The sequence below is a fragment of the Nyctereutes procyonoides genome, unplaced genomic scaffold (assembly GCF_905146905.1).
Source record: "Nyctereutes procyonoides isolate TBG_1078 unplaced genomic scaffold, NYPRO_anot_genome, whole genome shotgun sequence".
Taxonomy (NCBI): domain Eukaryota; kingdom Metazoa; phylum Chordata; class Mammalia; order Carnivora; family Canidae; genus Nyctereutes; species Nyctereutes procyonoides.
The window spans coordinates 17,460,633-17,486,384 of NW_026575133.1; the positions used below are offsets into that span (position 1 = coordinate 17,460,633).

Below are 25,752 nucleotides of genomic sequence, written 5' to 3' on the forward strand. Positions count from 1 at the left end.
TCTACTCTCAAAGCTGATATTCTAGTGATGATCACAGATAATACATATAATATCTAAGTAAAAATATGTTATATTAGATAATGACAAATGTTAAGGAGTCAAAATAAAGTTAGGACACACGGGGGTGGGGGTTTGAGGGGAGGTATGCAAATTTAGAGAGCCAGGGAAAGTGTCACTGAGAGGTGACAGATAATAAAGACCTGAAAGAAGTGAGCAAGATTTGCTAAGGGACTGGATATGGTGACTGAGAACCATAGGTTTATCAAGGATAAACCTAAGATTTCTGGCCAGGGCAACTAAAAGGATGAATTGCGATTTCTTGAGATGGAGGAGTAATGGAGGGCCAGCACATTTTCTATTCTGTTTTAGATATGCTCAGTTGAAGATGCCTGTAAGTCATCCAAGATGTCAGATGTCAAGTAGCCAAGTGAATATATGAATCTGGAATTCTGTGTATAAGTTATAAATCTAGGTATCCCTAGCATAATTTTTTATGCTATATTTTCATATGTTTTTAAAGTTTCATGTTTTTCAAGTTCACTAATCTTGTCTTCTAGAACATCTAATCTTCTGTTAATTCTATACAATGTATTTTTCATTTCAAACATTCTATCAATTTGGCCTTTTAAAAATCTTTTATGTTTCTCCTTAACATATTCCCACTTTCACTCATCTTCTTGAACATATGGAGTATATTTTTATAATAGCTGTTTTAACATCTTTACCTACTTTTTTCATCTGTGTTATTTCTGGCTTTGTTTTTATCAACTGATTTTTCTTTTCATCTCATTATAGGCTATATTTTCCTCCTTCTCTGCCTGTCTCTTAATTTTTTATTAGATACTAAACATTGTGAATTTTATGTTCTTAAATCCTGGAGATTCTTTAACTCACTTGAATATTTTGGCTTTCTTCTGGGACATGGTTATTGAAACAATTTGATTGGAGGCTTTCTTTCAAAGCTTTGTAAATGGGTCCATAACAGACTGGAGTCTCACTGAAGTAACACCCTTCTGAGGACCACTGGATGCCCTGTATGTTAAGATGGCTCCTCTTGGCTGGAGGAAACATGAACGATTTCCATTAGCCCTCTGGGAGCCCCAGGAACTGCTGCGCCTACTCCTTTCTGATAGTCCTTTCTCCACCTCTATCTTTCTCACACACATACACTCATCAGTGAGTAGTGAGCCGAATGAAGAGCTGAGGGGAACACATTGCAGATCTCCAAACCTTTCTCTTCTCTGGTACTCTGCCATATTTTCTATACTTCAGTTTGTCTCCTCAATTCCTGGAGACTACTGGGATCTGGCTGGGGTCCTCTTCTTTTGCTGCAATCTGGAAACTGCAGGCATTACATCTTGCTTATTTTCCCATTCTCAGAGATCACTGTCCTGTCCTGCCTTTGTTGCCCAAGCCTAAAAACCTTCATTTTATACATTTTGTCTTTTTTTTTTTTAATTTTTAAGATGGGAGGGTAAACCTGGACCTTGTTACTCCATAATACAAGAGACTATAGTTATGGAAGAGTTATTGAACTGAACATATAGTTTTACTAAGTGAGATAACAGCAAAGCTAATTAAAAGTGAGCTCTAGCTTCTAATCAGTGGGCTTTATGAGTAAACCATTTAAGAATGAGGTTATTGTTGACAATGTGATAACTTTTGAAGAAAAGCATAGATAGTAAGTAGCAGAGTCTTGTTGAAGGAATACATCATAAAATATACCAACCCCTAGTTGCACATTAGGTCTGCAGTGTATTACAGTCTCTTACTTCCTACTTGTCTAGATGCTGCCTTGATACCCAAGACCCTATTTCTCAAGCTTTCTCTGAAGCAAAAATGACTGGCAAGCACCCAGCAGAGTCAAACCACAGTCTACTGCCACATCCGTTACTGGCCACATCTATGCTCCCAGTGAGATTATTTTATCCTGAGACCTAAAGGTAGCAACCAGATTGGTCAACAAGTATATAAGGTTTACACTGTGGGGGAAGTCCTTTACTACACTCAATAGTCTTGTTTTTAGAGGCTATGTGTTAAAAACACATTTTAGTTTAACTACTGAGGGAGTTTAGGAAAGGGAATAAATGAAATTGTTCCTATTGTTTGGTCCAATTGATAATTCTACTGATGATGGAGCAATCCAATCTACTGAGTCTGAGACTTAAATTCTGGAAATCAGGCCTGGAGTCCTGATCAGAAGCTAATGTTCACAATGAATCCACTACCTTCCAGAACTTTAGTATTAATGCCTAGGACTAGGTGCGCAGGGACTAGAAGTTGGAAAGGGTACCTGGAGAAAAACTTGCAAGAGTCCTAGCTCTTGTCCACATTTTTGCAGGTGGCCAACACTGTGTGGATACTCACTAAATCTTGTACCCTTTGATCCAGATACTCTTCCTCACATCAACTAGGTAAATACATATAACTGGTCACCAGGAACTCATCCCAGATACTCTCTGAGAGCAATCAAGACCCCTACTATTCACTATATATAACCTATTTAATACAATGCTGTGCACAGAGGAAAGCCGAAATGCTTGCTGGTTAAAAAATGTCTTTAAAAAGAACTGGTAAAGGGGTGCTTGAGTGGTTCAGTTGATTAAACAGCCAACTCTTGATTTCAGCTCAGATCATGATCTCAAGTTTCCTGGAATCAAGCCCCATGTTGGGCTCCACACTTGGTGTGGAGTTGGCTTGAGAAGTACAGTTGTCCTTCCCAACTCCCTCTCCCCCTCTGCCCTTCCCTGCCACAAGTGTGCACACACTTTCTCTCTCAAATAAATAAATAAATCTTTTTAAAAATGTAAAGAAAAGAGACGCCTGGGTGGCTCAGTGGTTGAGCATCTGCCTTTGGCTCAGGTCGTGATCCCAGAGTCCTGGGATTGAGTCCTGCATCAGGCTCCCCATGGGGAGTCTGCTTCTCCCTCTACCTGTATCTCTGCTTCTCTCTGTTTGTCTGCCATGAATGAACAAATAAACCTTTACAAAAATAAATGTAAAGAAAAAAAATAACTGGTAAATTTCTAATTTTCACATACTAGGACAAAATACTTGTTATTTTCATTTTCTAGCAATCCAAACCATGTAACTTTAGTATCTCAGCCTTAAACCATTTCTCTAACCTACTTAGAGTATCCAGTTTCATCTGACCTCAAAACTGCCATTAAATATCTATTATCACCCATATTTTTTAATACATGTGGTCACAGAAGACCAAGTATTAGTCTTTCACTCTCCAGTGCTAGCAAATAGGTTTCAGGCTCCTGTCTCTTAGGACTATAGATGATGAGCAGAAAAGTACCACAGACATTAGTTATGACCCAGTATTATGGTCAGATCCTGAAGCAACTCAGGCAGTTCAGAAATCATTACCATGATCTAGGATTTGGAATTTTAATTCTTCATTCTGTAACTGAAAGTAACAGGAAATTTTAAACGATTTATAGCCCTATGTGAACTGCAAAGATTTTTGCTCGTATTCCCTTCTGGCAATTCCTTCTCTAAATGTGTGGCTCCCTAACACTTGGGTGCAGATCAACAGCCCAGAACTTGAGGAGAGCTGCTAGTCTCTATTCTTTGACCACTGTCAACACAGACACCTCTCCCTACAGTTTTCTCTGATAATATATGTAAATATCCAAAGGTTATTCTACTAACTTAGAATTATTTAATGAGATAACTTATGATTATGGTTTTAAAGACTAACAAGTCTATTTTTGAAAACCTGGAATCTGTTATAAATAACATTGCTTTTCTATTTAAGTATTTCAGAGTTGTTATTTTACTTCACATTCTATCATATCCAGATTTTTATAACTCTTATACCAGTACAGTTAGTGCTTAAAATTATGGCATCAGGTACCAGCCTTTATGATCACTTTTCATTAATTTTTTTTAAAAAAATGATATTCATTAGGCATAATATCAATGGAATTATATCGTAACAAATAGATATGGAAACTCTTAAGATCTTTATTACACTCTTATTTAAATAAGAATTTATATTTCTTGATTATAAGAATCTTAGTATCACTGGGTTTTTTTTTTTAATTTCCAGAGTTTACTTTCAATTTTGATAACATACAGACTATGCTTCTCCCCCTAAATTTCTGACAATGTATAATATCAAATATAGCTACCAAAATTATCCTTGAACAACAAAATCAATTTTGGAGTTGTTAGCAATGAATGATAAGATTCAATATTTTTTAAAATTCATGATAAAATTTAGCATTCTAATTTAATATGTAAATCACACAAGGAAATATCTTCTCACATTCATCAAATATTCAGGCCCAACCTATCCCACAGAAGTCACAAAATTAAGCTTTATGTCTCATTAACTATTACTTCATTTGCTCTCTTTTTAAAAAGACTTATTTTTTATTTATTTTAGAGAGCAAGAGCACACATGCACGTGCAGTGGGGAGGGGCAGAGAGAGAGAGAGAGAGAGGGAGAGAGCCCTAAGCAGACCTTGCATTAAGTGCAGAGCCCAATGGAGGATTCAATCACATGACCCTGATATTATGGCCTGAGCTAAAGCCAAGAGTCACTCATGCAAGTGACCTACCCAGGTTCCCCTGTATTTGCTTTTAAAACTGAATCTAATAATTTTTCCACTGCAGTATATAGTACTTACCTTGTGTGAATCCATTTCTGCTTTTAATTTGTTTTGTGCCCATTTTACTTTAATGACATGAGAATTGATATCTTCCTTTAGTTTGTCAATTTCTCTGGTGAGTCTAGTAGTTTCACTTTCCTAAAACAGTAATACTAGGTCATATTTTTTCATCTGAACAATCAAGTAGTTATTTATGTATCTTTCATACCTCCTCAAAATAATCAATTCAATAACACAATATTTCAGGGTTTAGTATATTATAACATACATAAACCTAATTCAAAGTTCAAATGAAAGAGAGGACCAAAATCTTAAATCAAATTAACAGACATAAGATGATTAACATTTATATTTCAGCCAACTAGATATGTTGCAAGCAAGCATTAAGTATGATTCTTCTCAACTGGCTGGTATTAAGACGAAATACAAATTAAAATCTTCCAGAATTCCTGAGAACAATGAAAACATTCCTGAACTAAAAGTTAATGAAAAAATAACATTCATTACCAAGAAATGATAATGGGCTAGAAATAAGACCATGCTAAGAGGCTGCTAGTTAACACCAAGGACTCTGAATAGCTCAGTAATTAAATTTCTTTGGGCAGCATCTAAAAAGAACATGTTTTTCTACAAGAAAAATGTATGTTCTATCCTATAACAAATAAGTATTACATTAAGATTCTAGTCAAATTACATAGTTCTGGCTGAGAAACTATTCACATCTTGATCCCACTATGCATGTATTTTGCCAAAATAAAATGTTCTTTTGAACCAGAAACTCATTTCTTCAAAGTACAGATATTAAAAGGTTTAAGAAAATATCAGGAAAAAGTTATTTAATAAACAACATGTGTCGATATCTTTTTTTTTTTTCCTAGCAAAGACTTTTTTTGCAGACAGGTAATGAGATACTAAGACTTTTAAAGCATTAATGTTCTTAGAAGGTAAACTAACAAAAACAATTTTATGCTTAATAGTGACTTTAACCGCATTAATTATGATTGTTTGATACGATAAGGAAAAGAAAAAGGAATGAATTTCAACTATAGTACAATAGCACAAATTATACCTTGGTCTCATATAGCTGGTGCAACCGTCCTTTCTCCTGAGAAAGCTGCTTAATTTTGTTAGTGTTTTTCTCAGACTCTTTATTCGCATCTCTGAGTTTCCTTTCAAGTATCTCTTTTTCCTTTCGAAGGTCTAAAGATTCCTTCTCACCTCTTACATACTTCATTACCATTGCTTCTTTTTCCTGGCGTGCCTCTTCACATTTTTTGTTGGCCTTTGAAAAAATATCCAGCATTAATAAATTTTTTTTAAGTCAAAATCAAAATAAATATTTCCTATAATGTTACCAATGTATTTTCTGGGTTTTTTTTGTTTTGTTTTGTTTGTTTTGCACAACATCCCCAGGACCTGTATCAGGAAATTTTTAAATGAAAGGAAATATTCAAAATTAGAGAAAAATGATACAGTAAACAAATTAGTATCACTAGTATTTGCTTTTATGCTTTCCTATTTCTTCTACTTTGGCTTACATAATTGCCACTTTGTTTACTCCTCCAGATCTACTTTTCCACTCTATCCTATCCCACCCTGTGCTTTGGGGAAATGACTATCATGGACTATATCAAGTTTCCTTGCCCAGAACTTCCAGTTAGATTCGGCCACCAACAGGAGGCACTTGGCAGACCACAAGTACAGGCAGAGTGACATCTGGCTTCTCCAATCACCACAGGTTGGCTGAAGGCCACTGCTCACATCAGGTGCCCTCATTATATAATTAGCTCCTCTGAACCGCACTACTGGTTCCCTCTTCTCATTCCTTTAGCTTGAAGAGTTTTAATGGTTTCTCAAGGGGCACTTGGGTGGCTCAGGTTGTGATCCCAGAGTCCTGGGATCAAGTTCAGGATCAAGTTCAGGATCAAGTTCTTGCAAAAAGCAATCATATGAAAGCTAATTAATCATTTGATTTTCTGTATATGAAAAGGTTTCTAAAGTATTTCACTTCATTGGGTGCTTGGGTGGCCCAGTCGGTTAAGCAGCTGTGTTTGGCTCAGGTCATAATCTCAGGGTCCTAAGATCAAGCCTGCATTGGGCTCCCTGCTCAGTAGGGGAGTCTGCTTCTCCCTCTCCCTCTGCCTCTCCCCACACGCTCACCCTCTCTCTCAAATAAATAAGTAAAATCCTTAAAAAAGAAAAAATATTTTACTTAAAAAATACCTAACTGGACTAAGTGTGACAATCTATATGGCCTCAAAATTCTCTATTAATATAAGCTGGTACTCCATATTCTGAAGTTTCATGCAATTAAACTTTTACAGATAGCCTTTTATTTAAGTAAATTTAAATTCACAATTTGCAAATATGATGCGGCACATATTCATGTTATAAAAGATGGAACCTTAAATTTTAGGGATTTTCAGTGGTATCTAGTGGTAAATGCCAACTGATACTATAACTGAATTGAAGATGTATAATGTTAAGAGAATGTAGGAAAAGCTCTCATGCTCTGATGAAAATTGACTAAGAATGTTTCATGAAGTTCTGGTACATCTGATAGACTCTCAGAATACTATACAAACACTTTTTAAAATTGCCAATTGGGATTTTTTCCCCCCACTGAAACAGCCTGCTAATTTTCAAGAGAAATTAAGGGAATCACTAGAATAGGAATATCAGAGATCCCTGAGGATTTCACAATGTAATTGTGGACAAGGACTGAGAAAATTGTACTGGAATTGGTTAACTGAATTAGCTATACTTTTAGATAACTGAACAACTGTTCTTAGAAAAGGCAATTAATGGTAACGTTCACTTCAAAAGAAGTCTGGTTTCATAAGTTAGTCCTCAGACAACATATTGGCTTTTAGAAATACAAAAAGTTGTGGCTTCTGTCCCAGAAGAGCTCACTACCTAGTATGAACAACATATTAAAACATTTATACATTACCTTAACATATATACATACAATATATAAAGAAATGTGCAAATGCCTAAGGGTATAAAATAGCATGATTTTTTGGAGGCTATCAAGACATTTTATAGGATTTAAATTTGACATGCTGGTTGGACTGGGGAGGAAGTAGTTATGAAATAGACTGGTAGAGATTAAATCTTCAAAGGAAGAAGGGCTTCTCTTATCACGCTTATGAGGTGAGATTTTATCCTACAGGCAATGGGAAGCCAAAAGATTTATACATCAGAACCTTTTATTAAACGTATGTTTAAGTAAGATAACTAACTGATGGCAGGATGGAAGCTTCACTGAACTTGAGAGATGAGAAGTGGAAAAACCAGAAAAGAGACAAAGTAGATAAAGTTAAACACTGTAAGGTTCTTTTTCTTTTTTCTTTTTTTTTTTTTTTTTTAGATTTTATTCATTCATGAGAGACACACAGAGAGAGAGAAAAGCAGAGACACAGGCAGAGGGAGAAGCAGGCTCCATACAGGGAGCCTGATGTGGGACTCAATCCTGGGTCTCCAAGGATCACGCCCTGGGCTGAAGGCAGCGCTAAACTGCTAAGCCACTGGGGCTGCCCAAAACTGTAAGGTTTTTGACTATAGCAGGGATGTCCTGTTACCCAGTCATCCGTGGATCAGCTGCAAAGGAATAACCTGGGGTGCTTAAAGTTCATGTTTCTAGGTCTCAACTCAGACCATGGCAGCACTTGCTTCCCAGAACTGCTGGGAGTATTAAACAAGATAATATAGTATAGTATTACTATACAGTAATATAGTAATTACTACTTAAGCTTCCCTAGAAAGTCCATTTATGGCATAGATAAAGGAAGAAAAGCCAGTAAGTCTTTGCATTTGACCAGTTTAAGATGTTTATCATTGACTTGGATGAACATAAAGAAAGCATGAATAAGATAATCAAGATACAACAGTCTGGGACACCTGGGTGCTCAGCGACAGAGCGTCTGGCTTCAGCACAGGGCGTGATCCCAGGGGCAGGAGTCCCACATCAGGCTACCTGCGAGGAGCCTGCCTCTAACCTCTGCCTAGGTTTCTGCCTCTCTCTCTCTCTCTCTCTCTCTCTCTCTCTCTCTCTGGTGTTTTTCATGAATAAATAAAAATCTTAAAAAAAATACAACAGCCTGCTAAAATTAAAACATAAGAAGTACTGCTTTTTGAAACATGGCAGAAAAATGATCCCCATCCAAAATCCAAAATATTTAGATGAAATGCAACAGATATCCTTTTATTTTTTAAAGGTTTCTTTATTTGGGAGAGCAAGCAAGCATAAAGAGAGGGGAGGGGCAGATAGAGAGGGAGAGTAGACTCCCCACTGAGCCTGGAGCCCCCTTGGGGCTTCATCCCACAATCTCATATCCCTGAGACCACAACCTGAGCTGAAACCAAGAGTTGGATGCTCAACAGACTGAGCCATCCAGGTGCCCCACAAACATCCTTTTAATAAACAGGTAAGTTCTCAAGAAAGTATGAGAAACTCCCCAGGGCCAAAGAAGCTAAGGGGAAGCAGGAATCCAGAGCGGTATGTTGAGCTTGAACTGCCCTGTAGACATTTCCCAATACCAGGCCATGAGGATATGGCAGGAGGAAACATGCTGTAAATTACCTGAGAATTTGTAAATCTACCCTCTTACAAGTATAAGGTTCAAATTCATTCTACCTATATAGTCAGTTAATACTTCCTGATTCAATTCATCATAACAACCAAGAGTCAGGCACTATGCTAGGAAGTGAAGTTGACTATAAGTAAGATTCCATACTTGAGAAGGAGTTCAGGGCCACCCAGTGGCTCAGTAGGTTGGGCATCTGCCTTAGTCTCAGGTCATGATCTCAGGGTCCTGGGATCAAGCCCTGCTGCCTCTGGCTCTCTGCTTAGCTGGGAGTCCATTTCTCCCTCTGCACTCCCCTCTGCCCAGCCCCATACTCATGTCCTCACATATGCTCTCTTAAATAAATAAATAAATCTTAAAAAAAAAAAAAAAAAAGAAAAGAGCTCAGGTAGTAATACAAAAACAATGCTTAAATGCTCTCTTCTGAAATCTATATATACCACTCAAGGAGATGATCAAGGTATACCAAGTAGGAAAAAAAATCCAACAAGATGCACAGTAAGATTCTAATTAAGTAGGAAGAATATGTTTATGAATACATACACATAAGCTTCTGTGCCTTATACATGTATACATGATAAGATACATAACCAAAATATCAACAGTTAACCTTGGAACAAGGAATGGGATACCAAGGATTTGGGCACAGGAAGAGAGAAGTACAAATGAAGGAGGATTTTCACTTTTTGTTCTATATACTTCCTCAATTTATTAAAAAAATATTTTTGTGGTTAGCATATATTTATGTGTTGCTTTAGCATTTTTTTAAAATTACCCATTCTTTAGATACTACTGATACCCAAAATAGTTTAACAGATTAGTTTATAATAAACAAGAAAAAGTCACCAGAATATAAAGCTAATAATGATAATGATTTGAAAAATACCTGTTCCATTCGATGGGCCATCTCTTTATGCAACTGCTGAACTGCATTTTTAGCTGCAATGTCTTGAGCTACTAGTTTTTCTTTGGAAGTTTTAACTTCTTTACTAAGTTCCTCTATTCTTGATTCTAACTGTAAAGAAAATTATTTCCAGATTATTTTTATAGCTATACCAAAGAGACTACCAACACTTTAAATAAACATAAACAATGAAAGGGAACATAAAGAATGTAATGAATATACTTCAAACAGAAATCAAAAGTAAATGTTAGCAATGTTTCTAAATCTTTTTTTTTTTTAAGATTTTATTTATTTATTCATGAGAGACACAGAGGCAGAGACATAAGAAGAGGGAGAAGCAGGCTCCTCACAGGGACCCTGATGTGGGACTCGATCTCTGGACCCAGGATCATGCTCTAGGCTGAAAGCAGACGCTCAACCGCTGAGCCACCCAGGTGTCCCACTTCTAAATCTTATTAGAATTAAGGTATAAAGCTGATGCAGTTTCTGGTAAGATGTATGTGGCAAGCTCTAGAACAATCACCAGGTAAATAACTCAAAAAATATACTGAAAATATGAAAGAAATTTATTTATTTTTTTAATGAAAGAAATTTAAATGTTAGATATTTACATAATGCAAAAGAAAGCAGTAAGAGAGGAATAGGGGAACAAAAAGACATGAGACATATGGAAAAAATGGCAGACATATGGGATGCCTGGATGGCTCAGCGGTTCAGGGTCTGCCTTCAGCTCAGATCCTTGGAGTCCCAGGATCAAGTCCCACATTGGGCTCCCTGTGAGGAGCCTGCTTCTCTCTCTGCCTATGTCTCTGCCTCTCTCTCTCTCTCTCTGTCTCTCATGAATAAATAAAATCTTAAAAAAAAATGGCAGACATAAATCTACTGTCAATAACAGCATTAAATGAGATTATATTAACTATATCAAAACACAGAGATTATCAGATATAATTAAAAACACAATCCAACAAGACACGATCTGTAAGACATGCTTTAGATTCAAAGATATAGACTGAAAGAAAAGGAATGGAAAAAGATCCAGCAAGCAAATAACCATAAGAAAATAGGAGTGGCTATACTAATATACAAAATAAACTACAAAAAAAAAAAAAAATGTTACCAGAAAGAGAGAGAGAGAGATTTTATAATGATTAAATAGTCAATCAATAATAATTCTAAGTATATATGTACCTAATAACATAGCACAAAAATACATGAACCAAAAACTGATAGAAATGAAGGAGGCAATTCATAGTTGGGAGACTTCAATACCTTACTTTTAATAACGGACAGAACCAGACAGAAACAGGTGACTTGAGCAAAACTATAAAACAACTGGATCTAACACATCTATACATTCCATCCAACAATAGGAGAATATATATGCTCATCAAGTGGACATGGAATATTCTCTAGGACTGAACATATATGCCAGGTCATAAAATAAACCTCAATAAACTTAAAAGATTGAAATCTTATAAAATATGTTCTTAAACTATAATGAAATGAAACTAGAATTAGTAACAGCAAGAAATCTCAGATTTTCACAAATACGTTAAAATTAAACAACACTTCAATAAACAATGGGAAAAATCACAAGGAAAATTAGAAAATATGAGGAAATTAGGAATACAGAGACACAACATACACAACTTAGGGGATATACCTAAAGCAGTGCTTGGAGGGAAATTTACAGCTATAACTATATTAAAAAAAAAAAAAAGAAATCTCTCAAGTCAATAACCAAACTTTCATCTTAAGGCACTGGAAAAAGAGAAGCAAACTAAACCTAAAGCCAGCAAGAGGAAGAAAATAATAAATATTAGAATGAAAATTAAATAGAAAATAAACAGAAAATTCAACAAAACGGTTCTTTGAAAAGATTGACAAAATTGACAAACCTTTAGGCAAAAAAGGGGGTGTGGGAGAAAGACTCAGATTACTAGAATGGAAATAAAAAAGAGACACACTAACCTTATAGAAATAAAAACAGTATAAATGAATACTATGACCAATTTAACTTGGATGAAATAAAAGGACAATTCCTAGAAAGGCACTAACTACCAAAACTGGCTCAAGAAGAGAGAATCTGAGGAGAACTATAAATAGATTTAATTAGTAAAAAAATAATAATAAACAACAAAACCTACCAAGAAATATTTAAGCCCAGGAGATTGGACAGATAAATTCTACCATGCATTTAAAGAATACCTATTTTTTTTTTAAGACTTTATTTTTAAGTAATCTCTATTCCCAACATGGGGCTCAATCAAACTCATGACCCTAAGATCAAGAGTCACACAGTCCCCTCAGACTGAGCCAGCCAGATGCCCTGAATTATCAATTCTTCACAAACTTCCCCCCAAAATAAACACTTCTCAACTCATTTTATGACTTCAGTATTACCCTGACACTAAGACCAAGAAAATCACAAGAAAAAGAACTCTAAGACCAGTATCTCTTCCGAATATAGACAAATTCTCAATCAATGGAAATTACAGCACTAGCAAACCAATCCTGAAATATATAAAAAGAATCATATACCATGACCCAAAGCTATTTATTCTAGCAATGCAAGGCTGGCTTAACATCCAGAAACCAATTAATGTAATGTATATCAACAGAACAAAAACATATGATCACCTCGATAAATGCAGAAAAAGCATTTGATAAAATTCAGCACTCTTTCATAATAAAAACACTAAGCAAAGTAGGAACAAAAATGTACTTCTTGGGCAGCCCCAGTGGCACAGCGGTCTAGCACCGCCTGCAGCCTGGGGTGTGATCCTGGAGACCCAGGATCGAGTCCCACATTGGGCTTCCTGCATGGAGCCTGCTTCTCCCTCTGCCTGTGTCTCTGCCTCTCTCTTCGCTCTCTCTGAATGAATAAATAAATCTTTAAAAAAAAATGTACTTCTTCAACCTGATAAAGAGCATCTGTGAATGCTAGCACAGCTAGTATTATACTTAATGGTGACAAGTTAAATGCTTTCTCCCTAAGATCAAGAACAAGAACAAGATAACCATTCTTGCCACTTTTATTCAACCCCATATTGGAGGGTCCAGGCCAGACAATTAGGTAAGAAATGAAATAAAAGGCACTTGGAAAGGATAAGTAAAACTCTCTATTTGCAGATGACATGATCTTATATACAGAAAATCCTAAGGACTACCAATGGATATGGGGTTTCTTTGGGGGTAGTTGATAAATATTCTAAAATTGTGGTGAAGGTTGTACTACTAAAAACCATTAAGCTGTATACTTGAAATGGGTGAACTGCAATGTATGTAAATTATATCTCAATAAAGCTGCTGAAAAAACCCTAAGTGTTAGCTTATATTGGGATCCCTGGTTGGCTCAGCAGTTTAGTGTCTGCCTTCGGCTCAGGGCATGATCCTGGAGTACTGGGATCGAGTCCCACATCGGGCTCCCGGCATGAAGCCTGTTTCTCCCTCTGCCTGTGTCTCTGCCTCTCTTTTTCTCTGTGTCTCTCATGAATAAGTAAATAAAATCTCTTAAAAAAATAAATAAAATGTTAGCTCATAGAACATGTGTATAATTTCCCTTATGACAAAATTACCTAGAGTGACAGTGTCCAATTCAAGCCACATGTGTAATTTATATTTTCTAGTAGACACATTTTAAGAAGCAAAACGTGAAATTAATATTAAACTTAATATATCCAAAATATTAACACTTTGACACATAATCAATTTACTTTAGAAATTGAGATATTTTACTTTTTTTATACTAAGTCCACAAAATTAATTGTGTATTTCATACTTAAAGTATTTAATTTGGACTAGCCACCTTTCAAGTACTCAATAGCTATATGTGGCTAGTGGCTGCCATATTGAAAGGTGAAGATCTAGAGATTAATCTAAGAAAAAAGAATCCTGCTATATTGGCTAGCAAAAGAAACTAGAATCCAATTTTCTCCTTTAAAAAGGCACAACCAGGGATCCCTGGGTGGCGCAGTGGTTTAGCGCCGGTCTTTGGCCCAGGGCGCGATCCTGGAGACCCGGGATCGAATCCCACATCAGGCTCCCGGTGCATGGAGCCTGCTTCTCCCTCTGCCTGTGTCTCTGCCTCTCTCTCTCTCTCTGTGACTGTCATAAATAAATAAAAAAAAAAAAATTAAAAAAAAAATAAAAAGGCACAACCACTAACAAGCTCATGAAAAGAACAGTTTGAGTTCTCTCCCCTATTTTTGGTCTTTAGTTTCTGATCATCAGCAGTGACCTGCCTACTAAAAGCTGGCTTCTGTCCATTTGTAAGCCTCCCTTACACTTTAAAGTTTTAAATTTGTTTTTACTATGTTATAGCTCTAAAGTACATAAAAGTCAGGATTAAGCAAGTAAAATTTATAAATACTATCACCTTCCAACTATGTAATGGTACATTAAATATACCAAGACATAAGCAAGTAAAACTTGGTTTAATTTTTTTATTATCAATTGTTTATTGTTTTTTTTTTTTCATTATATAGTTTTTGGTGATGGATGAGAAAAAAGGAAAGACTTTAAGGTTAAAATGCTTCTAATCCTGTCTACAGAAGAAAAAAAGCAGCTCAGTAAGATAAAGAGCAGCTCAGCTTTGCCACAAGTCTGAATATTCACTTTGTTGATCCATACATCAGAATTCATTTTTTAAAAATTTAAAAAGGAAAGAAAAAGAGGAAAGACAAACTGGAGAAGCTAGCTAGCCAGATAAAATTCTGAAAGAGAGCCAGTTTTCCAGTATAGTACACAATAACACTGAGAATGGAATCATCTTAAACTATAAGCTTAAAAATATTCTAATGCTGGATATATATATATATAATATATAAGGTATATATTGCTTCTTCTTTAAGTAGTGGAAAGTCTATTTGCCAAATCAAATCTTTTCTTCCTCAGATTTCTATTACATATAGAATACACTCACACATATCCTATAAAAATACAAATTTTTACACGAGAAAAAAATCAGATGATTCCCATTTCAAAAAAAAGAATGCTTTATATACCAAACAATCCTCTGAATTTAAAATACAATTTAGCTTACAGAATTTCAATTTATACATAGATTTTTCAAGAAGGTATTTATTTTACAAATTGAAGTATAGTGTTTAAAGATTTTTTTGCCTTTTTACCTGCTTAATTGTGCTCATATGCTGCTTCTCTGTTTCTGTTCTTTTTTTTAGTTCTTCTCTTAAATTGTCTTTTTCTGAACAAATGTCTAAGATGAGCTCCTGATGCTTCTTATTTTCTTTAATTAACCTAAATACAAAAACAGCAGTATAAGTAAAACACAATTAAAAATGGAGATGTGAAATACAGTGTTTGCAGATTAGATATACTTATGATTAATATATCAACATTCCTAAGTAATCCTTTTGTAATGAGACATTGTATTTTATAGAACATTCTCTGGTGGTCAGGCTATTAACTTCTTGCAGAAATTTGCATATTTCAAATCAATTGAAATATAATCAGATAAAGAAAACCACATTCTTTTAAGTTTACCACTTTGGGTATCTCAGCTATTTACTTCATCCCTTCTGTATTTGAATTCCTCCAGGTCAGTGGTTCTCAACCTGAGGCAAAGTCCTTCCAGGCATTTGCCTGGAAACATTTTTGGTTGTCACAACAGAGGTGGGGGGATTGCTACTAGATTCTTTTGGGTGGAGGTCAGGGAAGCTGCTAAACATTTTATAATACACAGTACAGCACCCCCCACCACCAAAGAGTGATCTCCTAAATGTCAATAATGCTGAGGGTGAAAAATCTTGCTTTATTTAGATTTTAAGAATATTTCAACGATGTTCTAATGATAGTTACAAGAGACACTGAAATAAAATTAAAAAATATAAAAGTTCAAGCAGAAATTTCATTTTGAGTCCCCTAGAAAAATATAAATAAAGTCTTAAAAGTTACCTGTGCAGTATTCAGGACTTTGACATAAGATACCTCAAGAAGTTAACAACTAGTATTTTTGAATTATTAATAGCAATAACTATTACTTAATACTTATTGCACAATTACTATTCACTAGGTTTATCCTTAAGTGCATAATTTCACTTAATATTCAGGTTTATGAAATTACGAAGCCTGTGAAATTATCTATTTTATGAATTTTAAGAAATAAAAAAAGCAAAAAACCTGAAGCCCAGCACTTGTTCCAGGTCACACAGCTACTAAGTGGCTGAAGTGAGATTTGGACCCAGGTCTAATTCCATAGTCTAGGCCTTTCCCTTCTTCGAAGATGCTCATTCACTGGACAAATGCTTATTGGGTACCTACTATGTATCTATATTCTTCACTGTGCTAAAAGTTATGTTAGCAAACCATCCCTGCCCTCATGGTGGTTATATTCAAAGGGAGAAAATGAAAATAAACACAATATAATAAAATGTCAGGCAGTGATCATGTCCTATTAAGTAAAAAAGAAAAAAAAGTAAAGGGCAAGAGGACAGAGAGCGACTTGAGCAGTGATTTTATTTTTTTAAGATGTATTTATTTGAGAGAGAGAGAGAGACTGCACATGATGCGGCGGCAGGGCAGAGGAGGGCAGAGGCAGAGAATCTCCAGCAGACTTCCCACTGAGCTCAGAGCTGGATAACAGGCTATCACCACCCTGAGATCACCAGTGCAGCCTAGGGTCAGACGCTCACCTGACTGAGCTCCTCAGGCGCCCTTAGGCAGTGAATGTAGATAAGGTAGTCCGGGTGGGCCTCTCTGAGGAGCACAGGACCACAGCAAGAAAGCAAATCATGCAATTACTTGGGAAGGAGAAAAACATACCATGCAAGTTTCTTCAAGCCTTTTTGGCACAGTGGTTTAACTTAGATTATTTATTTGATTTGGTGTACACTCAAGCTGTTGCAGAAAACTACCTGAAGCGAAGGATCCTGGCTGTAGTTTACAAGTAAGCAATCTAGGAAGGCAGAAGTGGAAGAACAGCGAACCCTCAAACTGTCACATCCGATGCACAACTAACCATTCTTAATTAAGAATTCTGGTTGGGACCTTGGACAACACACTGATGTTAGAAAATAGAGGAATGGGGGGATCCCTGGGTGGCGCAGCGGTTTAGCGCTTGCCTTTGGCCCAGGGCGCCATCCTGGAGACCCGGGATCTAATCCCACGTCGGGTTCCCGGTGCATGGAGCCTGCTCCTCCCTCTGCCTGTGTCTTTGCCTCTCTCTCTCTCTCTCTCTCTCTCTCTCTCTCTCTCTCTGTGTGTGTGTGTGACTATCATAAATAAACAAAAAATAAAAAAATAAATTAATAAAAAAAAAGAAAATAGAGGAATGGATGTGTAAATAGTGATGTTAGGAAATAGATGCACTCATGAAAATTTAAGCCAAACAAACTAAAAGATAGTTTTCTTTATAGAATATTAAGTGAAGGCAAAAGAAAAAAAAAATGCGTGTTCTACAGCTAACCTGAGTCACAAAGCATTGTATTTGGAATTAAAAGTATTCTGTGCATAACAAAAGACTTAGTTAAAAATATATATATTTATAATGCCTTAATGTCTATAAACAATTCAGGTATCGTCCCCCTCACGGAGAATAAGCAAAATATGGCATATACATAAAATATTATTTGTCCTTAAAAAGGCATTTCTGACAGGCGCTACAACTTGGATGACCCTTGAGGACATCTGCTAAGTGAAATTAACCAGTTATAAAAAGACAAATACTATATGATTCCACTTTATATAAAGTACCAAGAGTAAACTTTTAGAAACAAAGTAGAACAGTGGTTGTCAGGCAGGGGACTGGGAGTTGAATGGTATGAAGCTTCAGTTTGCAAAATGAAAAAGCTGTGGAGATTGCACAAAAATGTAAATAAACCTAACACTACTGAACAGTACATTTAAAAACAAGATGGTAAATTTTATGTGTATTTTGTTATCATCTAAAATAAAAACAAAAAATAGAAAAAAAAAAGAAGGGCTCTGGACACTTAAGAGATTAAAGTTCACTGGATAAACCAATGAAGGCTAAGCTGGTTTGGGGAAGACTGATCCACTGAACAAGAAAGTCTAGAAGAGGGGCACCTGGGTGGCTCAGCAGTTGATCATCTGCCTTTGGCTCAGGGAGTGATCTTGGAGTCCCGGGATCAAGCCCCACATCAGGCTCCCTGCATGGAGCCTGCTTCTCCCTCTGCCTACATCTATCTCTGCCTCTCTCTGTGTCTCTCAAGAATAAATAAATAAAATCTTTTTTTTAAAAAAAAGGAAAGAAAGTCTAGAAGAGTAAACACTAGTAGCAAGGAGATCATTAAAAGCCAGTTACATATCTAGCAATAGTTGGATTATGGTTTATTTTTTTGTCACCCTCCTCTAGTATAGAGACTTTCTCCTCCCCTTTTCCTATGGACAGACATCGCACTCCAAGTTTCTTCTTAAATACCATTTTTAAAAAAGAGAATCAGTCTGTATTTTATAGTGAAGGTCAGTACATTTTATTTTCCTTTAAAAGTTATAAAAGACTACCCAAACATCTGAAACACTTAGATACAAAAATCTAGAATAAAAGTAGAGGTTATAATACCATTAGGAAAAGATGAAACAAAATTGAACTATCATTAACTCTATAAATCCAAGGGAAGTCTAGAAGTAACTACATTCTCATTACTAATAACCAAACAATTCTTCTCTAAATTTTAATTTGTAAAACCAATGAATTTAAAAGGAGAATTTTAAGAAAATCTTTTTGAATTATATGACTCTCATTTTCTTTTGAATTTCTCATAGTTTTGACACTATTCTCCATATTCTTTCAAAACTGAAAAACATGAGTTGTCTTTATGAATGCTTCTAGATCTTTAATGAATCACATTAGTATTTATTCATTTAGACATATATTAAATCATCAGACAAACTTGACATTTGCTGAATTATTTGGTAATTACATATTTGTTGATCAACTACAACATACATGTCCATTGATTGTGGAATTAAAAATGGACAAAATGATACGTTCCTTTAAAGAATTCAATCTTTAATCCTGGCAGGGGGAAAAAAAAAACCCTCAAAATTAAAAACTTACTTCTTTATGGTGTGTTCCTGCTGTAAAGACTTCTCTTGCACACACTTTTCAAACATAACTAATGCACGTTCTCCCTTATTCATTCCATTTGGTACTCGGTGTTCTGCAAACTCTGTAGATAAGAGCTCAGATTCTATTTCTTCCAACAAATCCTCTGATGCTGAAACATTTTTGATTTTTGAAATAAGTTTCTTGGTGCAGTCTGTATCATAGGGACTTTCTGAGTAAGTCTTTTGATTTGCTGCTTCTGTAAATGTAGATGACCTTAATTCCGCCAATATTTGTGTTACTGTCTGCTCGGTTTCATTTGTTTTCAAAACTTGCTTTGTAAAATCTCCACCAGGAAAACTGGCTATTTGTTCAGAATTTTCTGGGCATATGTCTGTTTTAGCACAAGAATCCACACCTCCACTATGATCCTGAATATAATTTTCCTGTGCTTCGATTTCATTATGTTCATTAGGCTGATATGAAGTTTTATCAAAGTTTAATGATGACAGTTTAGATTCATTTTCTAAGCTGCTTTCATCACCAGAAAATGAGTTGCTGGAGTCTTCCTTTAATTCATATGTTTTCCCAATATTTTTATCAGAGGAAATGGAGGCTATGTGCTCTGTCTCTGACATGCTGATTGACACCACCTCACTCTGCACTTCTTCAAATTTGTTCCTGATCTTCGTTTGACATCTAAAAAAGTCAAAATATCAAAATTTTAAAAAGTTAAAGTTTTTTCAAACCAAGACCTCATACGTATTTGCACAAACTCCATGATGTGGAATAACTAAGACTACAAATTTTATCACTAGTAACTCTTTTAAGACTTCGAGAACGGAAAAATCCAAAACCTGAGTAGCACAGTCAATCCGAGTGTGCTGCAATCAGTAGGGTGCTACAAAGTCTTACTCTTTCTCCTTTGAGTCATACAACTTCACTTTAGCTACAATTTGGCATTTCTTAACACCCCCCATAAGATGTTGGGTATGAAATAGCTAGAGTTTAAATTGTTAGAATTCAATTGACTTGTTTAGAATTCCTTAACTCCATGAGGGGAAAATGACTATCTCAAAAATCTATAAGAAAATATTGAGGAAATACGACAGCAGTGGACACACAAGAGGATGATTATAAAACAATACACATTAATGATAATAAAAATTTACTGAGAAGGAAAATAACAAAACACAAGTATCAGCCCAGGCACCTGAAGCTGAGCTAAAAGAAGTCTGGACGTTAAAGATCCCTGATAGGAATTTGGTTTTTTTATCCAGGCAAAAATCTAGGAAAATACCATGGTGACTTTCAAACATTCTCATCAAGAATACATAATTTTCAGGGCAACTCAAATGGAGCCCACATACGCTGCCCAGATCATAAAAGAAATACTGGCAAAACTAATTTAACAACTAATTAAATTAATACATTTTTAGGCTGTTTATGAAGGTTACTATTTTAGCTACTTTCTGAAAATTAGCCAACTCCAAAAATTATCCCAAGACAGATAAATATAAAATATTCCAGCAATCTTGATGAAAAACAATCGTCAACTTCTTTCATCACATACCAAAAAGCATATGTAGGGTGGTTATCAATGTCACATAAGGTTGGATTAAAAAAAGGGGGGACATCATAGTTCTGAAACTAGAAAAGAAATAATTTCAAATGGAAGATGTACTTATGAAAAAGAAACAAATATAAAATTTTTGAGTAACAGAAAGATATACATTTATATCGGTCTGTGATGGAAATGCTGGTCTGGTCAGAGGGGGAGAGAAGACCGTCAGGTAGAATGCTTTGATTTGCAGGAGTGAATTTTATGACAATAAATCATAATAGACTTGTATACTTTTATACTATAGTTTCTAGCACATAGTAGATTCTCAAGTATTGAATTAAAGTACAGAAGTGATGTGATAAAACTGTTACTTGAGGAACATTATTCTAGGAATGCAAAAAATGGGGAAGAATAATACTAAGAAAGACAGACCAGTTTGTTAAACGCCTCATTTTTAGTTTAGTCTGTCCTTTGGGGCATCAGCTAGGATGGACCTTGGCCCTACTACCACAAACTACCCATCTGTATTAACATATTTCCAAACCACTAAATAGAAATTATCATTATCTTACTGCATACATGTTATATATAAGACGAAGCCCACAGTAGTGTTAAAGGCTTGGTTTACATAACACAAATTAATGCAGCAAATTAATAAAAGGCCTCATAGCATGCTGCATTCCAAAATCTAGAACAAAGTAAAATAATTCTCATATAGGGATATTAGCCACTTATATAGTTCTCCCTAAACTAAGTCACTTTAAGATATAACTTGTAAATGTGTTGCTGAATTTGAAATCTTAATTTAGAAATCAATCAAAAAATGAATGGTTTTAAACATAACCAGTAAATGTTAGCAACTGACCAAAATGATAAAGAATCTATTTAAATGAGAATACATAAAGGTATTATGACTCTCCAGCATAGAGAAGAAACTTTATCATTAGAGACTGTGTGCCATGCTTTGTCAAGAGAAAGGCACTAATTGTCGAGAATTATCCTTTTATCCAGCTTTCATATTCTCCACAATTCAGTCTTCAACATTTATCTTCCCTCTTAGAATTCAAGCACTTTGATAATTTGAACAGCTCTTCACTGATACCCACATTAGTTACTTTCAGTCCTGTGTTGAGTTACAGATAACAAATCTTCACCTGAATATAGACATTTCGAATGGATGTTCTACCATAACCTCAAACTCAAAATGGCATAAAATCCAAGTCAAAATGATAGCTCCTATAATTGAGCATTCCCAGTTAATCCCATTTGTCAATGGTATCATTTTTCTTGGTTATGATTTCTTCCTTTCCTTTGTCCTCATATTCTTTTACCAATTTCATGTCTCCAATTATACCCTCCTTTCTACTGCCACTGTCCTCTACCTGCAACCCAATCCAGATGTAATCACTTCATATCTGTAACACTTGAAATGTTAGTTTCTCAATCTCACTGCATGAAATGGGCAAGTGATTTGAGACAGCACCAGGTCAAGTGTCACCCAATCCAGAGAAAGGGTTGGAGTATATACTATAATAACTCTGCCAAAGAGGAATAGCAGCTGCCCTATGAAGTAGGCCGGCCCTAGATGGCAGAAGGGACCAGGAAGCTACAATACTGCCCCTAAAAAATCCACACACTACCTCCACAGAGACCACCACCAAATGCAACCAGATGAATCAGACTGAGGCCCTATCTCTTCCCTTTTTAGAGGTTTCTGAATTAAGAATTCTGCCTCCACTGGGTGGTCTCCTTCCCCCAACTCCAAAAGGGCTAGCTAGAGGAAAAAGAAGGGACATATTTTGGAGCCAAATTACCTCTTCTTTAATCCAAGCAGCTAGAAGCTAATACCTTCAACCTTTCTTCAGGTAGAACAAGGAGTCTGTGATTAATGTTTTGTGTTGCTTATTTTATTTTTCAAATGATTGAAACCTGTCTTAATTTCTGGAATAAATTTTCTCTAGTAATCAAAACTGGCAGAAAGATACAACATCAAACTAGTACATTATTAGGGGGCTGTACTTCAAAGGGAAGTGGAAAGGATGAGAGCATTTTACACAGTACGATGAGAGACCCAACAAGGAAAAACTAAAACCATTTTATGCTGCAATCCCTCAGTAAACCAGTCATCCTACTTTCCCAATCTTATCTCTCAACACATTTCTAAAACCCTAGGCCTTCACCATAATCTACCAGTCTCTGAGCTGTCTACTCAAGATTCCTCCAATCTACACATTAACATTTCCATGGCTTTGCTCCCATCTACAATGTCATTCTCTTCAGTCTATCCAGAGCCAAATTATATTCAAAGGTCCAATTTTAAAGCCACATCTTCCTCCAAATTTACTCTCACTTTAAGTACAAAAATACTCTCATGTAAATGAAAACATACTGAGTTTATACTCATTAAGCACACAGCCACAGCCTTCCTTGTGACATTTCTGATCAGTCTTCAGCTTTTTAAATGATCTCGTACTTGCAAGAAGGAACATCACTTTTGAACTAAACAAACCTCTTAAATCTCTAGCAATATGATCCTGATAACAAAACAAATATAAGCTCTACTACATTTACATTCATTCTTGTAAATGTTAAATGGTGTTCAGTAGTTCTCAATGAGGGTGGGGTCCACGGAGTTTATACAATGATCTGAGACTCAATGTACAAACAGTGCAAAACAATAGAAGTTTATCTCATTCCGAATATTCGTCTACGTTAAAAAAAAAAGCCTGTTTTTATAACCTTAGCTTAAACTGTTTTATATATTATCCTCCTGTAAATTAAAGAAAGCTGTTCAACCTCAAAAAACAAGTACTTTCTATACTGTTGCTCAATAATACGCCCGACTTTGAAAAAAATCTTCACATAAATTGATATCTGGTATCCACTTAGCTTGCAAACTTAGTTTTCTGAAACTCAAATGAATACTAATTGGACACAAAAGAAAAGGAAATGGATTATGGAAAATCTATGTATACATGTGCAACAAAGCCATCAACAAAGATTAAGTGTAAAAAATTGGTGGGGAGGAGGGGCACCACAATGAGCTTGATTGTGTGCACTATTAACCAGGTAACTAGAGGGGGAAAAAACCAAAACAGTCAGCTGAGCCCTCTTGTAGGCCTCCAGTTAGCCATACAGATGTAGGCCAGTTTGGTTGTTGTCCAAGTTTTTTCTTTGGGGGTAGTTATCAAAATCACTGAAGATCCAATAGCCTAAGAGTAGTTTAAAGGAAGAGGATAAAAAAAAAAAAAAAAAAAGGAAGAGGATATAAAACTAGACACTTGCTTACAAGACTGTTTTAAATAAGTGCTTCTACAAATGGAATCCACATTCACATATGAAGATGTAGTGATGATATAGATTACAACATCTATTCCTTTTTGGAGGTTAAAAAAAAAAAACAAGCCACAGGTTATTTGACTTTTTAGCAACTCTTACTCATTAGGGAAAAATGCTATATTTAAAACTTAACAGTCACAAAATTCCTTTCAATTTAAGCACTTTTTTTCAGAGTTGTTTCTGACAGTACTACAGGACCAATTCACACTTCAATACTGTTTCAGTAAAGTGAGAATTGGTTTCGCTCTTACTGGAGCTCATCAGCTGTAGGCAACTGGTCAAGAAACATTTATCTGCCTTAAAGCCAACTGTTATCCACCTTTATTTTTTCATGAAAAAACTCACATTTCTACAAAATTATTTCCATATTAAGAGCCTTACAAATAAAAACATTATCTTTAAAAAAAAAACATTAACAGCTTTTAGTACTAATACTTGTTCTCTTAGTAGTTAGCAGTATATACAAACAATAAAAAACTTACTCAAGAAACTGCAAATACAAATGAATCCAATTCATAGATATTTGGCAACAGCCTCATACAAAAGTACCAAGTCACAAATATATTTCCTAACTATTAATTCATTCCCCAAACATGTATTAAACATGTATTGTGCACAGGCAGTGTTCTAGGTGTTGGGAACATGGCAGTGAAGAAAACATGCATCCCTCAGGGAATTGTGGACCAATACATATAAAAGCTCCATGTTTAAAAAAAAAAAAAAAAGCTCTATGTTAAATTTTTTACTCTTTGTGGTCACAGTATTTTAATATTAACATCTGTTAGTGTTCCCTCAGAAGCTATATAAGATATGCGTAAATGTTTTAAATCCAATAGAAAAATTTGGCTCTGTACAGCATAAATATTATTTACAACAAACTATAAATTTTTAAATTACAAACTATATCATGTGAATCTCAAATACCACCCGTATATTTCTCAAATAACATCCAATAAGCAAGTTGAGTCCGTGAGACTGGTCCTGTTCTTCAATATAATGGCTTCCTGTCCTTTGCAGGCAAAGTACATTGACAAGTTTTTCACATATTCCCTAAATACACTTTGAAAGCAACATGAACAAAAGAATAATTTGTCTGACCAGTTCTGATGACAATTAAAATCAGAAGGAATATATTACATCAAAAATGCATCTATAATCCAACATAATCTGATCACAATCCTGAGTAACTGATTTTTGATGAACATTACCTTTAAAATAGAAACACTTTCTGGATAAGGTTTTAAACATAGAATAAACTAATAGAATAGAAAGGAACCTGTGTAAGAAACACGAAAACTTTGTTTCATGTGATGAAAATATCAGACACTGAAGTTCACAGAAAGTGAATATATGCAAATCAGATTTAAGAAAAAGACTTAAAAACTAAGCTAGCTCTTTTTTTTTTTTTTTTTTTTTAAGATTCTATTTATTTGCTCACGAGGGACACAGAGTGAGAGGCAGAAGAAGCAGGCTCCCTCTGAGGAGCCTGATGTGACTCGATCCCAGGACTACAGGATCACGATCTGAGCCAAAAGCAGATGCTCAATCACTGAGCCATCCAGTTGCCCCTAAATTACCTATTTCAGGGATCCCTGGGTGGCGCAGCGGTTTGGCGCCTGCCTTTGGCCCAGGGCGCGATCCTGGAGACCCGGGATCGAATCCCACGTCAGGCTCCCGGTGCATGGAGCCTGCTTCTCCCTCTG

General features: G+C 35.5%; 1 protein-coding gene across 1 annotated transcript in view; it reads right to left on the minus strand.

Annotated features, from left to right (window-relative positions):
* Positions 1-25,752, minus strand: part of CCDC186 (coiled-coil domain containing 186) — a 48,583-nt gene that overhangs the window by 18,314 nt on the left and 4,517 nt on the right. The window contains exons 2-6 of the mRNA XM_055346337.1: positions 19,159-19,845; positions 15,251-15,377; positions 10,101-10,229; positions 5,695-5,907; positions 4,644-4,763 (exon numbers count right to left, since the gene is read on the minus strand). Of these exons, the coding sequence (XP_055202312.1) occupies positions 4,644-4,763; positions 5,695-5,907; positions 10,101-10,229; positions 15,251-15,377; positions 19,159-19,784 (1,215 nt within the window). The 5' untranslated portion in view covers positions 19,785-19,845. The remainder of the gene's footprint in view (positions 1-4,643; positions 4,764-5,694; positions 5,908-10,100; positions 10,230-15,250; positions 15,378-19,158; positions 19,846-25,752) is intronic.